Raw genomic sequence first — 14,231 nt, forward strand, 5'->3', positions numbered from 1 at the left:
TTAATTAAAAACAGGCAACAATTAAAACATCAACATCCACTATCTAATCAAATATCAGATAAATATTCACAAAGTGCCTAGGAACACTTCCCTGAACAGGGTGGTCTTCAACTCAGATTTAAAAGTTGTCAATGATGTGATGACCCGAGTTCGTGGGGGAAGAAGGTTCCAGGAGTGAGGGGCAGCAAGTGAGAAGGGATGAATCTGGGATGAGGCAGTGGAGATCCTAGGCTGGGACAGCAGACCTAGACTTCTAGAATGGAGGGTACGAGTGGGAATATAAGGAGAAAGAAGTTCAGATAAATAAAGAGGAGCCAGCCCCTGCAGGGCTTTAAAAAGTTAACAACAGAAGCTTATATTGGATACAGAAGGGAAAGGGGAGCCAGTGAAGGGATGATAATAAAGGAGAAACATGGTCAAAGCGCAAGTGGATGTAATGATGTGTTCTCCAATGAGTTAGTGCATTTTAACTGAAGTCTTGTAAAAATATACAGTGGGCCCTCGCCTTACGTGGGGATCCATTCTGGATCCCTCTGTGTAAGGCGAATTCCGCCTATGCTCAAGCCCCATTGTAAACAATGGGGCTCGTGCACGGCGGTGCGGTGGTGCGGCGGCGCGCGGGGCACGGGGCGCAACAGTGCACGTGCCCATGCAATTGAATGGGACACACCGCCCCTTCCGCCCTGCGCGCGCCCCACGGCTTGAGCGCGTATGCTCAAGCCGCGTAAAGCGCGCCCGCGTATGGCGCGGGCGCGCTGTACATCAGTTGCTGATTTGCAAAGAAAAGAAGCAATGAATCGCTATATGCATTTCATGTACACTTTATTGTATTGCTATCCCATTTGCTTTCTGGAAAGACAAAGGACTACTGACAATGTGTTCCTTGCAGGAATTGTTCAGAAAGCAAATTGATTCTTTTTGGGTCATCCTATCGAAGAACTCATAGCAGCAGGCCACACAGGAAGCTTTCCAAGGTAATGAGTCAATCTCTTGGGAGTAAGGTCAGATAGATTTTACTTCTAGCCTAGTATCTACATCGGGGTGGGCAAACTGTGGCTCTAAAGACCAGTTTTGCAACTGCAGGCCTCCACAGAGCCTCCCCATCCCTCTGCCACTTATTTCAATCAACCTAGTCTTTGCACATGGAGATCATAGGACTCTCACTTCAATGCCCGTCAGTGAACCCCCAAAGTGGATGCTGAGTCATTTCTAGTATTTCTAATTCTATTTATCTTTTTTAGTTTTTCACCATCTTCAAGCCAGGTTTAGCCTGGGGTAGCTGCTAGCAGCTGATTTCAGCTTGGTCACCAAGTTACATAAAAGGTGGCTGCATGCTAAATACTAAAGCTGGCAATCCCAGGTACAATTTTGTGTTGATAGCATACAATGAAGATTTATCCATTGCGCCAAAAGAGGAATTGCATCACCAAACAAGGACAAAGAGAGGTTACAGATTTACAAAAATATGCTAATTAATATGTATAGATACAAAGTTTGAAAGAATTGTCACAATGTTAATAGAAATAGAATGCATATTTTCAGAGTCCAGAAGATGACCCACATGGGTGTGATCAGGTGATTCCTGTGCCTATTTAGTTTGGTGCCCATGTATTTACTGTTGATGGGCAAGTTCAAGGCCTTTCTTCTCCCCCTCTTTTTGAGATTTCTTTCACTAAATTGGATGTAACTAGAGAAGCCATCAAACAAATTAGACTGGAGTACTCAGAAGGAAGTATAAGAAGCATAACCTGAGACAGTGGGTTATCACTAGGGTTGGTGTCAGTGTCACCCAGTATGGTAATTCATTGTGTCACACACTCCATGTACCTCCTGGGATGGAGGTATGGATGAGGAGGAGGGTCTCACCCTGGGAAACCTATCATCCTGCCACTGCCATCCCCTGAGTCAAGACAACAAAGATGGGATGCCCCTCTGAGGAAGAACATTTTTTAATTACAAAAGATCTCCACCCTCAAAGGAAAAGGAAGTCACAGCAAACAGCCCGCCACTCAAAGGATAATAGTAGAAAGCAGCCAAACAGATTGGGAGGAGGAGGCTACAGGAAAAGGGAGCAGAAAGAATGGTCTGCAGCTTCATCCGATCCCTACCGCTTAAAGGATACTGACACACCAATAAGGGTTCACTCTTTCTTTCCAGAGGTGATGCGTTGTGGTGCCTCATTGCTGCTCATTGTTGCCCCCTCTGATGTTATTGCCCAATGTGGTCCATGCTCTCTAGTGACACCACTGTCCTGAGCATCCTAAATATAGCTATTTCCATGAGCATCATCCATGAAACCATGCTCCCACATTGTCTACCTGTAAGTAAGTATGAAAAGCAGTACTACAAAATCTCTTATACAGGTCTACTTACAAGTGTGCAAATTGCTCCCCCCCCCCAATTTTTTTTTTTGTTAATTTCTTTACATTTGTACAAATTGCTTGTATTTATTGTTCTAACAAGATGGAGACACCCTTCCCTTTTCTAGCAACCTGTCCTTCCTCCATCCCACATTTCCATCTCCCTCACATTCCAGCATATCATTCTGTGCCAACAGCATACTCAGACTTTATTGTTACCATTTCTGCATTGAACATTTGTTTCAAGTCTCTGTTTTGCTGGCCAAAGTACCCTTTCAAGGATTCATGGGTATGCAACTGGAAGATCAAAGTGACTATAAGGTTTTGCTGGAGGGCAAAGAACCTTTTCTTCCTCTGGCATAGAACCAAAAGCACCCAGCTCTTTTGAAAAAAGGCAGTAAATCTTCTTCACTTTATTATTTATTATTTTATTTTATTTTTATGCATTTCTTTTCCTTTATATCCCACCTTTCTCTCAGCATGGGGACCAAAGTGACTTACAAAGTCAGTTAAAACAAACTAGCTAAAATGGTACAAAGTTACAAAGTATTAAACAATCTATCCAATTAAAACGTTAATTTCAGAACTGTTTTAAAACTTCTCAAATACATATTACATATAAAAGCAGCACACCTATTGTACAGCCTTCGACTTCAACCAGTGAAAGGCTGAAGCCCCATTTGGAAGGAAAGTTATTTGTTTACTGACAAAAAGGAAGCACAGAGGGGACCAATTAAGCCTTCTTTAGGAGAATATCTCATGATCTAGGAGTAACTACCAAGAAGGTTCTCTTCCATGTCCTCACCATGAGTTGGTGAAGGTGGTGAAACAGGCAGAAAGCCTTCCACTAAAACTCAATCGGGGAAAGAGACTTTTAGATAGCTTGGACCTAAACTGTATAGGGTTTTATAGGTCATAACTACCACTTTGAAATGTAGTCGGAAACAGACTGGTAAGCAGTAAGCTGTTTCAACAAGGGGTCATATGTTCCTCATAACCAGCCCTAGTCAGCAAATCTAGCTGCAGCATTTTGGACCTACTGAAACAGTATTCCAAGGTAGTTCCATGTAAAATGTGTTATAGTAATGCAAACAGGCCACCCAATGGCACTACTTTTCCCCAGCAGTAGGATTGCATGCTCCTGGAAGGCAAGAGGCTATGCTGAGGGCAACAATGGTGGTAGAGTCCCCTGCATCAGACAGGCTTTTGCTGAGCAGCCAGACTAAATGTGCCACACAGCTATTGGGTAGCAGCTGTAGTGTGGGTGACACTGGCAGAGGATGGCACTCAAGGTCAGATGGTACTCACTGAGCTAGTGGGGTACAACAGAAGGCAGTAGGAAAGGAGGAAGGTCATGTTCCAGAGGGATGGACTCAGTCAAGTCTGCAAGACCTGAGCAGGACTGTTGAAGATAGGACGACTTGGGTGTCTCTCATTCATAGAGTCACCATAAGGCAAAATGGACTTGACAGTAGTTAACAAGAACAAGCCAAACAGGGGGACAGAGAGCTAGCTCAGTTAAGAAAAAATGAATTGGCATTGAGAATCACTCTGTGTCCTTTAATGACTGTGTTTGAATGTCTACAGCAGCACACTTAAAACCTGAATCCTATTGTCAGTCTCAACTGAAAGAGACCCATTGAATCAATAAAATTTACATAAATGTTGACTTACCAAGTTATTATTGAGGCTTTATTCCGGTTGGAACTAAGAGTAGCATTTAGGTCAATATCTGCTAAGAAAAGGCTGTGTTAGGATAGAGACATCTCAAAATAAATGATTACAGAATCATAGTAGTAGCAGTACTACATAAGAAAAATCATGCAGGACCTGACCAACAAGCTATTGATACTATCATTCAGTTCCCACAGTGGCCATCCATAGCCAATGGGAAGCCTACAAATGGGGTATAAGTGCAAAAGCACACTCCCACTTTTGTCCTCCAGTAACTGGTATTGAGAGGCATTCTCCCTCTGTTGGAAGCAAAATGCAGCTCTTGACCACCTTATTCTACACAAATTAATCTGATCAACTTTTAAAGACATCCAAGGTGGTTCTTCTTATTGTTTTGCATGCCTTCAAGTTATGGAAATCCTGCGGTCATAATAGGGTTTTCTTGGAAACATTTGTTCAGAGGGAGAGAGTCTAAGTTCACCTATTGGGTGGCCATGACTCAGTGGAGATTCAAACCCTGGTCTCCTGAGTCACTGCCCAATGCTCAAACCACATACCATACCGGCTCCCAGGCTAAATGTTTGTGTAGTAAGTTCCATAGTTTTAACTACATCTTGTATGAAAAAGGACTTCCTTCTATCTGTCCTGAGTTTCTGTCCATTCATGGGATAACTTAGGTTCATGGGATAACTCCAGGTTTTATTATTACGACAGACAAAGAAATCCTTGCTGGGATTTAGTTATATGTCAGTTATAAATACATAGAGACTGTCAACACATTTGTAACATTTGTATTTGCAATCTCTGAGTATTTTCTAGTTTAAGGGATACATCGGGACCATGAAAGTCCTCCAAGTAACTTGGAAAAGTAACTTTGTAGTCCCCCAAAAGTAATATTTCCAGGTTCTTAATGTGACCCCCCCCCCAGTTGCATTTTCATTCTGTTTCTCCAAATCCCGTTTCGTTTTCCTTTGTTTGTTTCATATCAACCTGTGAGACTTACATTTTTTCTTCCCACACAGACAGTTGTATGCATTTGTATACATCTTTCTTAATGTGTATGTTTTATGTAATGTATGGATTTTCCCATTGACCATATTATCTTTGTTTTTTATTTTTGTGTGCTCTTTTTTCATCAGTACACATTTTAGCTGCTTGCATTTTAAAACACGCACATAGTTTTGTGCACATTTTGTTTCTGCTGCTAAAATTTGCAAATTCTTGAAGCAAGTGCATTGTTTTTCTCACAAGTCACAATTGAATCCAATGTAATCATTTTCATTCCTTCATTTAAGCCCAGAAGCTGCCTAAACAACATGAAACAGTCTGAAGGAAGAAATGAAATGCTGTCAGAGCAGGAGCCATTTGGATCACCCATGACAGAAAGGCTTGGAAAGCATATAAGTCACAAGGCTTACTGGATGCTTTTATACAACCTCAAATATTTCATCCTTATTAACATACACCATGAATTTGTCACTTTGAGAGCTCAGATAACATGGATTTACTTTTGAGTACAGGTTGTTACTTTGTTTTACAAATAGCAAGTTAAGGGGACTCAAATATGGTTGGGAAATTTAGTGTGGTGCTAAGGGGACTTTAACTTTTCTCGTTTCTGTGTGATCTAGATTGTGAAGGGACCCGTTGTAAAGATGGAGAAAAGAGGATTTCTAAAAATATGTAAACCCACCTGCTTTTAGTCTGACTCTCCAATTCACACTGAGCTCAGTGGCTACATCTTATTAACTACACTAGAGCTATTTGCAGTTTGTAGATTGTTTTATTCAGTAGCTTTCTCATGAAACCACGGCTGCTGAATGACTAACATTGCAAGAGGAAGATACAATGCAGAAAGAAATATTCACAGACAAGACAAACAGATGGGAGATTGATCTCTTGGGATTGTAGTGGGCTGAGTGAGTGCTTAATATATTCTGTTTCTCATTTTAACCAGAAAATTATCTTCAAATGTGGCCTTAATTAAGTAGTCCAGTCCCTCCTCTCTGTCACACACACATACACACTTGGAAAAGATCCTGTATACAATGAACTAATTAATTCTAAATAAGTCTTAATTTTATTTTTCTCTATTTAATGGATGGAATTGCTAAATCAAACTTAAACTGATTTCTAAGTAAACAGAACAGCAGAATGGCTTGATCTATGACCGTAATAAGGGTGTGTGTTTGTGTGTGTACAGACCAGCCTTTCTCTCAGATTATTATTATTATTATTATTATTATTAACCTTTATTTATAAAGTGCTGTAAATTTACCCAGCGCTGTACATACAATCTTTTTAATTGGATGGTTCCTTGCCCTCAGGCTTACAATCTAAAAAGAAATGACACAGAAGGAGAAGGGAGTGGTGGTGGGGAAGGGGATGAGGGCCAGCAGTTCTTCTCTACCTCTGAGGCCTGGATCAGGGGAGTTGGACTGGAGGGAGGGCTTGGCTTCTTAATGAATGGTTAATCTTCTTCCAGGGAGGCCTGTTGGAGCTAGCCTGCCTCTCTAGTAGGAAAATACATGTAAAATAAATGATTCAATAAAGCAGGCAAAAAAGAACATCAAATAGCAAAGGACAATTATGCAATGCCTGGGAACGGTTCTCTGAACAGGATGGTCTTCAACTCCGTTTTGACGCTGGTTAAAGAAGTGTTGGTTCTTGCTCCCGGGGGGAGAAGGTTCCAAGATTGAGGGGCAGTGAGTGAAAAGGGGCGAATCCAAGATGGGGCAGAGGAAATCCTGGCTGAGACAGCAGACTTTGACTACCAGAATGGAGGGCCCTGGTGGGAAGGTGAGGAGAAATAAGGTCTGATAAGTAAGGAGGGGCCAGCCCATGCAGGTCTTTAAACGTCGAGAGCAGGAGCTTATACTGAATTCGGAAAGGGAAGGGGAGCCAGTGAAGGGATGCCAGCACAGGAGAGATGTGGTCAGAGCGGTGGGCAGATGTGATAATGCGTGCAGCTGAATGCTGGACAGAAATTAAAGGACGGAGGTGAGAAAGAGGAAGCCCAGCCAGGAGAATGTTTCAGTAATCAAGTCGTGAGACCACTATGGCATGGACCAGGATCTTGGCAGTAGAGGCGGAGAGATATGGTTGGATTTTGGCAATATTGTATAAAAAGAATCTACAAGCATTGGCTGTGGTCTGTATCTGAGGGATACACGACAGAGAAGAATCAAAGATAAAACCAAGACTGCGGGCTTGCTGGACTGGTTGAATAGAAATGTTGTCCACAGAGACAGAAAAGGAGTATTGAAGGGTGGGCTTAGGAGGAAAGACAAGAAGCTCCGTCTTGGACATGTTGAGCTTCAAACGCCGATGGCGCAACCACTGTGAGACAGCTGTGAGACAAGACGAAACTTGCTGTTCAAGTCTTGGAGAAAGGTCAGGGGTGGAAAGATACAACTGGGTGTCATCAGCGTACAGATGGTAGGAAAAACCAAAAGAGCTAATGAACTAATGAGTTTACCTAAGGACAGTGTGTAGAGAGAAAACAGAAGGGCAGATAACAAAGGTCCCAAACAGACTATCAGTAAGTGCTGGCTTGGGGGCGGTGTGGGGGCATGGCATTTAGATGATGCACATGCAACTCTCATGCCACCCACCTGCCCAGCCAGCAGGTGGCATTGTGACACTCTGGTGGTGTGGCATCTATACACCGCACGCTGCAGGAGTGCTGTAAAACTGCAGCGGTGGCTGAAAGGGTGCCCTTTGCCAGCTCAAAAAGGAGCGGCATTTTGCTGCCACTTTTTGAACTGGCAAATAGCCAGAATGGGGCCATGGCATATGGTTGCTGCCCCCCCCCCCCCCCCCCCCAAAATCTGGTACCCATTTGTTTTGGCCCAAAGTTTCTATCTGAAAGAATAATTGCTTTTTAATAACCCACACAGACATTTTATACTGAAAGGAATAAAGCACACGTACAAATGTTAAGGATGTGCATCAGATCTCAAATGAAGCCTGATATCTGAGCATAATTGGGACCCTTTGGATTCAACAGAGAGTGCTCTTCACCTGAAGGAGATGTCCTTCCAAAGCTTAAAGAGCTGAAGGTAGAGCCTTGCTGAAGCTTTCCTTATGATTATGAGAGGGAGAGAAAACAGAACAAGTAAGGATGAAGGCATCTTTAAGGTTTCATTTCTGTGAAAATCTGTGAAAATAGCCAAAATATGTGGGATGAGGGATAGGATTAAGTCACTGGCAGGCCCACCTTCTAATTCTAGGGCATTTGCACAAGGTACTGCCCAAACTGGATGAGTCATTAAGCCATTCTTCTAGTGCCACCACAATTGACAGTTTTAAAAGTTTTGCATTGGTTTTCAAATATACTAATTCTTGAGTTCCTACACCAATCCTTCTGAAAATTTATGGCTTTCTTGACAAGAGACACCTGTGAAATGTGCCATTCCACCATATTCACACCCTGAAAATGAGGGGAAGGGTGTTTGTAGAGTAGCAATAGCAATAGCATTTGCATATCTATACTGCCTAATAGAATAACTCTATTAGAGCAAATAAAACAATTACAGGAACGAAGGTAAAGGGTGTTGAATACAAGCTTCGGGCATATGCTGATGATATGTTACTAATTCTAGAAGATCCTACTAGATGTATTGATCGTGTTTTAGGGGAAATGAATGAATTTGGTTCCTTCTCGGGATTTAAGATAAACGAAAGTAAAACTATTTTGATTACAAAGAACATGAGAATAGAAGAGGAAAAAAAATTGACATTAAAATCAGGAATTGAAACTAAAAAAAAGGCAAAGTACTTGGGTATATGGTTATCAAATAAAAATGTAGAATTATTTGAAAATAATTATAAAGTTGCATGGAAACAGATCTCAAGGGACATGCAGAGATGGAATAAATTGGACTTGTCGTTGTTAGGAAGAATAAGTACTATCAAAATAAATGTACTCCCCAGAATATTGTATCTTTTCTTAAATCTGCCCATAATTAATAATGATAAGATAATTATGACATGGGAAAAGGAGATTAGTAAATTCTTGTGGAAAGGGGGAAGGGCAAGGTTAAAAGTTCAGTTATTACGGAAACGAAAGGAAAAGGGTGGTTGCGCTCTTCCAAACATGAAACTGTATTTTTGGGCAGCAGGGTTATTATGGCTACAGGACTGGGTGAGGCTAGAAAACAGTAACCTGCTGAATATTGAGTCTTCAAACCTGAGATACGGTTGGCACGGATACTTATGGTATCGCAAAGATTTAGTTAACAAGGAATTTGCTAACCATTCAGTCAAGAAGCCCCTGTTGCGAATCTGGAAAATAATAAGATCTATGTTTTATTTCAAGATACCATATTGGGTATCAGCACAGGAGGCGTTATTTAGCAGATGGGAAAAATCACAAAACTGGATAAGATACAAGGACCTAATTAGGAGAACAACAAGAGGGGAGATAGAAATTAAATCCAGGGAGGAACTAGAATGTAAAGGAATCAAAGTTCAATGGTTTATGTATTTTCAAATTAAATCTAAATTTAAAGAGGATTTACTAAAGGAAGGACTGGAGTCACATCCAACTGAATTGGACAAAATCTTCTGGGACACGGATAAGGGGAAAATTTCGAAATTTTATAAGCTTCTAGCATCAAGAGAGCTTGAATCTGAAACAATAACATCTAATATGATAAGGTGGGCTCGGGATGTGGGACACCCGATAATGCTAGAAAGTTGGGAAAATTCATGGAAAAAAACAGCCAAGTTTACTGTTGCCCAAGATCTCAAAAAAAATAGCTTAAAAGTTGTAAATAGATGGTACCTGACGCCATCAAGACTATCCAAGATGCCCAACAGTAGCAAAATTGACAAATGTTGGAAGTGTGAGAAAGTAAAAGGAAGCTATTACCATGTGTGGTGGTCATGTCCTAAAATTAGAGGTTTCTGGGGAAAAATACATGACAACATATGGAAAATAATAGGAGTAAATTATATTATGGCTCCAGAATTATATTTGCTTAATATGACCAACTATTTAGGGAATGAGCCGGAGAAAAGATATTGGAAAATTGTTCTGTACTTTATAACAGCGGCCAGAATATTACTGGCCAAATTCTGGAAAATGAAAAAAGTACCCAATACAGACGATTGGATACAGAAGGTCATAGAAATAAAAGCAATGGATAAATTAACTGCTCTACTAAAAAATGAGGAATATAAAAATGATTTATGGCGGGATACAGACGGGCAAAAAGGGGTGTATTCATGACGTCATGAAGGTAGAGCCTTCAGATGGCCCTTACCTGAATGCCGTCATGAACACGCCGCCCGCACGCCCCAAGCGGGAAGAAGCGGCATTAAAAAGGTGCTGTTTTTTTCCGCTTCTTTTTGATTTGCGGCGTACGTGCGCAGCTCCGTATGTAAGCTGCTGCACCGGTACGCCCGAATTGCTACGCCGCAAATATAAGTTGCCTGTTTAAAAGCTCCGTGTCAGCTGTGTCGCATATTGGGTCGGGGTCCGGGACATGCGTGGTTTGCAGTCAAACTTTAATTGCAACGTCCGCTGCCATGCAGCTGTGGAAGTTGCGGCACAGCTGCGGCGCATTTTAAGGCTCGTAACCCTAACCCTAGAGCTCCATGTGCGCATGCGTTGCTGGAATCGCGGGAAGTTGTAAGTTTTGCCGGCGGATGTTTTGGTTGTAGAAAGTGATAAGGGAAAGTTTGGAATTTAAAGTGTCCCCCTACACACATTCCTGCGCCATTTTCACCTGGGAACGGGCACAGTTCGGCTGCTCCTGGCACAGCTGTGCGGCGGCTCCCCTTTGGCACCAGGCAGGATGGCACAGCCATCCACCAGCACCCCGAAAAAAGGCAGGGGGACGTCTTGGTCTCATACTGAGACGGCTGACCTCATAGCTATATGGTCCCAGCCAAACATTTTGCAGAAACTGGAGCAGTCCTACCTGAATGCTGACACATATCGAGAAGTGGAAGAAGCCATGAGAGCTGCTGCACCGGTACACCAGAATTGCTACGCCGCTAATTTAAGTTGCCCATTTAAAAGCTCCGTGTCTGCTGCGTCGCATAATGAGTTGGGGTCTTGGAACATGCGCAGTTTGCAGTCAGGCTTTACTTGCAGTGTCCGCTGCCATGCAGGTGTGGAAGCTGCAGCACAGCTGTAGCGCATTTTAAGACTCGTAACCCTAACCCTAACCCTAACCCTAACCCTAACCCTAACCCTAACCCTAACCCTAGAGCAACATGTACGCATGTGCTGCTTGGAAAGTTTGGACTTTAAAGTGCACCCCTACACACATTCCTGTGCCATTTTCACCTAACAATAAAAACCGCTAAAACTGTAAATATTTACATATGTACAAGGGAGGTGATGGGGGATGGCAGGGGGACAGCGGTGGCAGCAGCGACAGCTGTGGCTGTGCATTGCAGATTCAGCAGGAGCGCGGGGACCAAAGGAGAGGAGGCATCTATGATGCTGGTGACACTGGCAAAGTGCAAGAGGACAAGGATGCCAACACCAGCTGATCACCAGCTGGCAGGAGACCACCATTGTTATTGGGCAGAGCGGGGGGAAAAGTTTTAAAGGGGCTTGGGCACTTTAAATGTGCCCATAGGCTTTCTGCCGCCGCTGCTTAGCGCTGCAGCTGCGCAGCTGCGCACCCGCCAGCCGGCAAAGGAAAAAAAAAAGCCCCGTTTTTGGCCGCCCATGAGGAGGGGAGACAGTCCCGCAGGGAGCTCATGGAAAGGGCACTGGGATTTCAAGAGACGGCACTAGGATTTCAAGAGAGGACACTGGGAGTTCATGAGAGGAACCTAGAAGTTAATGTGAGGGCACTGGGATTTCAAGAGAGGAACCTAGAAGTGCAAGTGAGGGCAGTGGAAGTTCAAGAGAGGGTCGTTCAGAACCAGGAGAGATCAATAGACAGGTCAGACCAGAAGCAGAGGCGACTCAACACCACCTTGGAAGCCCAGACTGTTCTGATGGGGCAAATGCTGGAGATCATGAGGGGAGGGCAGGGTGGCCCGAGACGCAGAAGGGTACGTAGGGAGCAGGGTGGAAGAGGCAGGGTTGCTGTCCCCAGGGTCGTGGACGAAGGGGTTGAGCAACAGGAGCCCCCAGCAAGAGCTGGAAGAGCCAGGGCTGTCCCCAGGGTCGTGGAGGAAGGAGTAGGGCAGCAGGAGCCCCCAGCAAGAGCAATCCTTCCAGCTGAGGAGCAGGGAGTTGCAATGGAGTTGGAGTTGTCTCAGCAGCCTCTTGCTGGGCCATCCTCCAGCCTCTTCAGTGACTCAGTGGCAGTCCCACCGCCCACACCCCGCCCCCAAAGGCAAAGGGCAACTAGAGGGGGCCTGGGATCAAGGGGCAGGGAGCACTGACAAGGCACTAGGTCCCATGATGTCCCATAAAGACATCATTTTGCCTCCCAGGGCATGTGTTCCCTCCCAGCCCTATCTACTCTAGTCTACCCTTCCTGTTCTCTCCTCCCACCAGGCCTGGCTCACTGGTCCCCAAACCAGCAATGTCCAAACTCTGTCCTTCCAGGTGTTTGGACTTCATCTCCCAGAATCCCCAGCCACCTTGCCCTGTGGTCTGGGATTCTGGGAGATGAAGTCCAAACGCCTGGAAGGACAGAGTTTGGACATTGCTACCTCCCAGCACTCCTGCCTAGCTTTAGACTGCACAGTTGCGCCTAAGCTGTCACATTCACACTCACAGCCACACTGCCGCAGTTGCGCATAATGAACCACACAAGTTTTTTTAAAAAATAAAGTTTTTTATTAATACAACAATAAAAAAATTTGACTATATACAATATTTACAAAGGGAAGGGGGAGGGTGAAGGGGTTGGTGGTGAAGGGGGGATGGCAGAGGGGGCAGGGGAGGGAAGCTGCTTCAGGGAGGGGGAGACGGCGGTGGGGCGGGCAGCCGGCGGAGGATCTCCAGCTGGTTCCTCTCTATGGCCTCCACTCTCTCCCCCAGCTTCTGGATCGCCGCCTCCATAGCAGAGAGCCTCCTCTCCGTCCGGTTTTCTGTGGGGGGAAAAGAAAGAGGATGGTTAGGGTCAGCCTGTGGAGCCCATCACCCACTCCCACAGGCAGGGTTTCTGGGTGCCCCCGCTCCCTTCCCTGGATTAACCTCCACACTTACCTTGCTGCCGGGCTTGGAGCAGGCGATCCATGGCCCTGGCATCCAGGGCCAAGTCCTCTGGCTGGCCAGGCAGGCGGCGGCTCGGGCCAGGCTCCTCGGCGGCGGCAACAGCAGCAAGGACTTCAAGCCCTGCAAAAGAGGAAGAAAAGGCCCAAGTTACCATGCTGGCATGGCAGAGGAGGGCACAAGTGTCGTGGGGGCTGCAGTCAGGCAACCCCCACCCCTCACCCTGGGGACCTACCTGCCGCCAGAGGAGCCTGCTCTGGCTGCGGAGGGGCCACAGCAGCTGGTCCTGGCTGTGGCCCACCCTCGGGGACATCCTCGTCCCCCGAGGATGGTGGAGAGGGCGACCTGGCACGGTGCCCTCCCTCCCTCCGCCTCCGCCTCGGCCGCACGCCTGCAGAAGGGAAGAGGAGGGATGGCATTGGCACCATGCAGGAAGGAGAGGAGGGCAAGGGAAGGGTCAAAGAGGGGAGGACAGGGCATGGCAAGAGCTCTGGCTTACCTGGAGGACGGCGATCTTCCGGTCTGGGCCTATCTCCCCTGACCCACAGGTCCTTCAGCCGCGAGAAGAATGGTGGCCGCCTGTCAACCGGGGGCTCCTCTCCGAAATCCTCAAGGGTTTCAAAGAACGCTGCCTTGAGAGTTTTAAACTTAACTCTACATTGGTGCAGCGTTCTTTGAAACCCTTGGTTTCGGAGGGCACGAGATAACTCAAGAAAATGCCCCCGGTTGGGCTTGTTGGTGCTGGCCATCACCCTCCTCGCAGCTGCCTGTGTCATCAGGGAGTCCAGGAGGATCCCGACCTCCTCATCGGTCCAGTAGGCCATGCGGATCGGGACCCTCCTGCATGGCTCTGCCATCTTGATCGCCGTCCTGGGGTCTTGCACAGTTGCGCACGGGTATATATGGGCACCTGCGGCTCAGGGCCGTTAGGCCAAGGTGGTCCTAGGCCAATGAAAGCTTTCAGAGGAGCAGTTTGAATCTGTCCCCCAATAGATGCCCTCTGGGTGCCCTATTGATACATTCAAATGGGCCATTAGGAAAGCTTGAATTTGAGGGGGATTGAT

General features: G+C 45.4%; 1 protein-coding gene across 1 annotated transcript; it reads right to left on the reverse strand.

The window, feature by feature from the left end:
• Positions 1 to 12,906: 12,906 nt before the first annotated feature.
• On the reverse strand, positions 12,907 to 13,480 carry LOC149324048 (uncharacterized). The gene is made up of 2 exons (XM_089486051.1): positions 13,162 to 13,480; positions 12,907 to 13,043 (listed from the first exon to the last, which is right to left on the reverse strand). Exons 1-2 carry the CDS (start codon positions 13,478 to 13,480, stop codon positions 12,907 to 12,909), a joined length of 456 nt encoding a protein of 151 aa, XP_089342177.1.
• Positions 13,481 to 14,231: the final 751 nt, after the last annotated feature.

The sequence above is a fragment of the Sceloporus occidentalis genome, unplaced genomic scaffold, assembly GCF_023333645.1.
Source record: "Sceloporus occidentalis isolate IW3139 unplaced genomic scaffold, rSceOcc1.0.p SCAF_1, whole genome shotgun sequence".
Classification (NCBI taxonomy): domain Eukaryota; kingdom Metazoa; phylum Chordata; class Lepidosauria; order Squamata; family Phrynosomatidae; genus Sceloporus; species Sceloporus occidentalis.

Bases quoted from the DNA above. Each gene is read 5' to 3' on its own strand.
- LOC149324048 (XM_089486051.1), bottom strand. From the start codon at position 13,480: ATGTCCCCGAGGGTGGGCCACAGCCAGGACCAGCTGCTGTGGCCCCTC. The intron at 13,044-13,161 runs GTAAGTGTGGAG...TTCCCCCCACAG, and splicing joins GCTCCAAGCCCGGCAGCAAG to AAAACCGGACGGAGAGGAGG.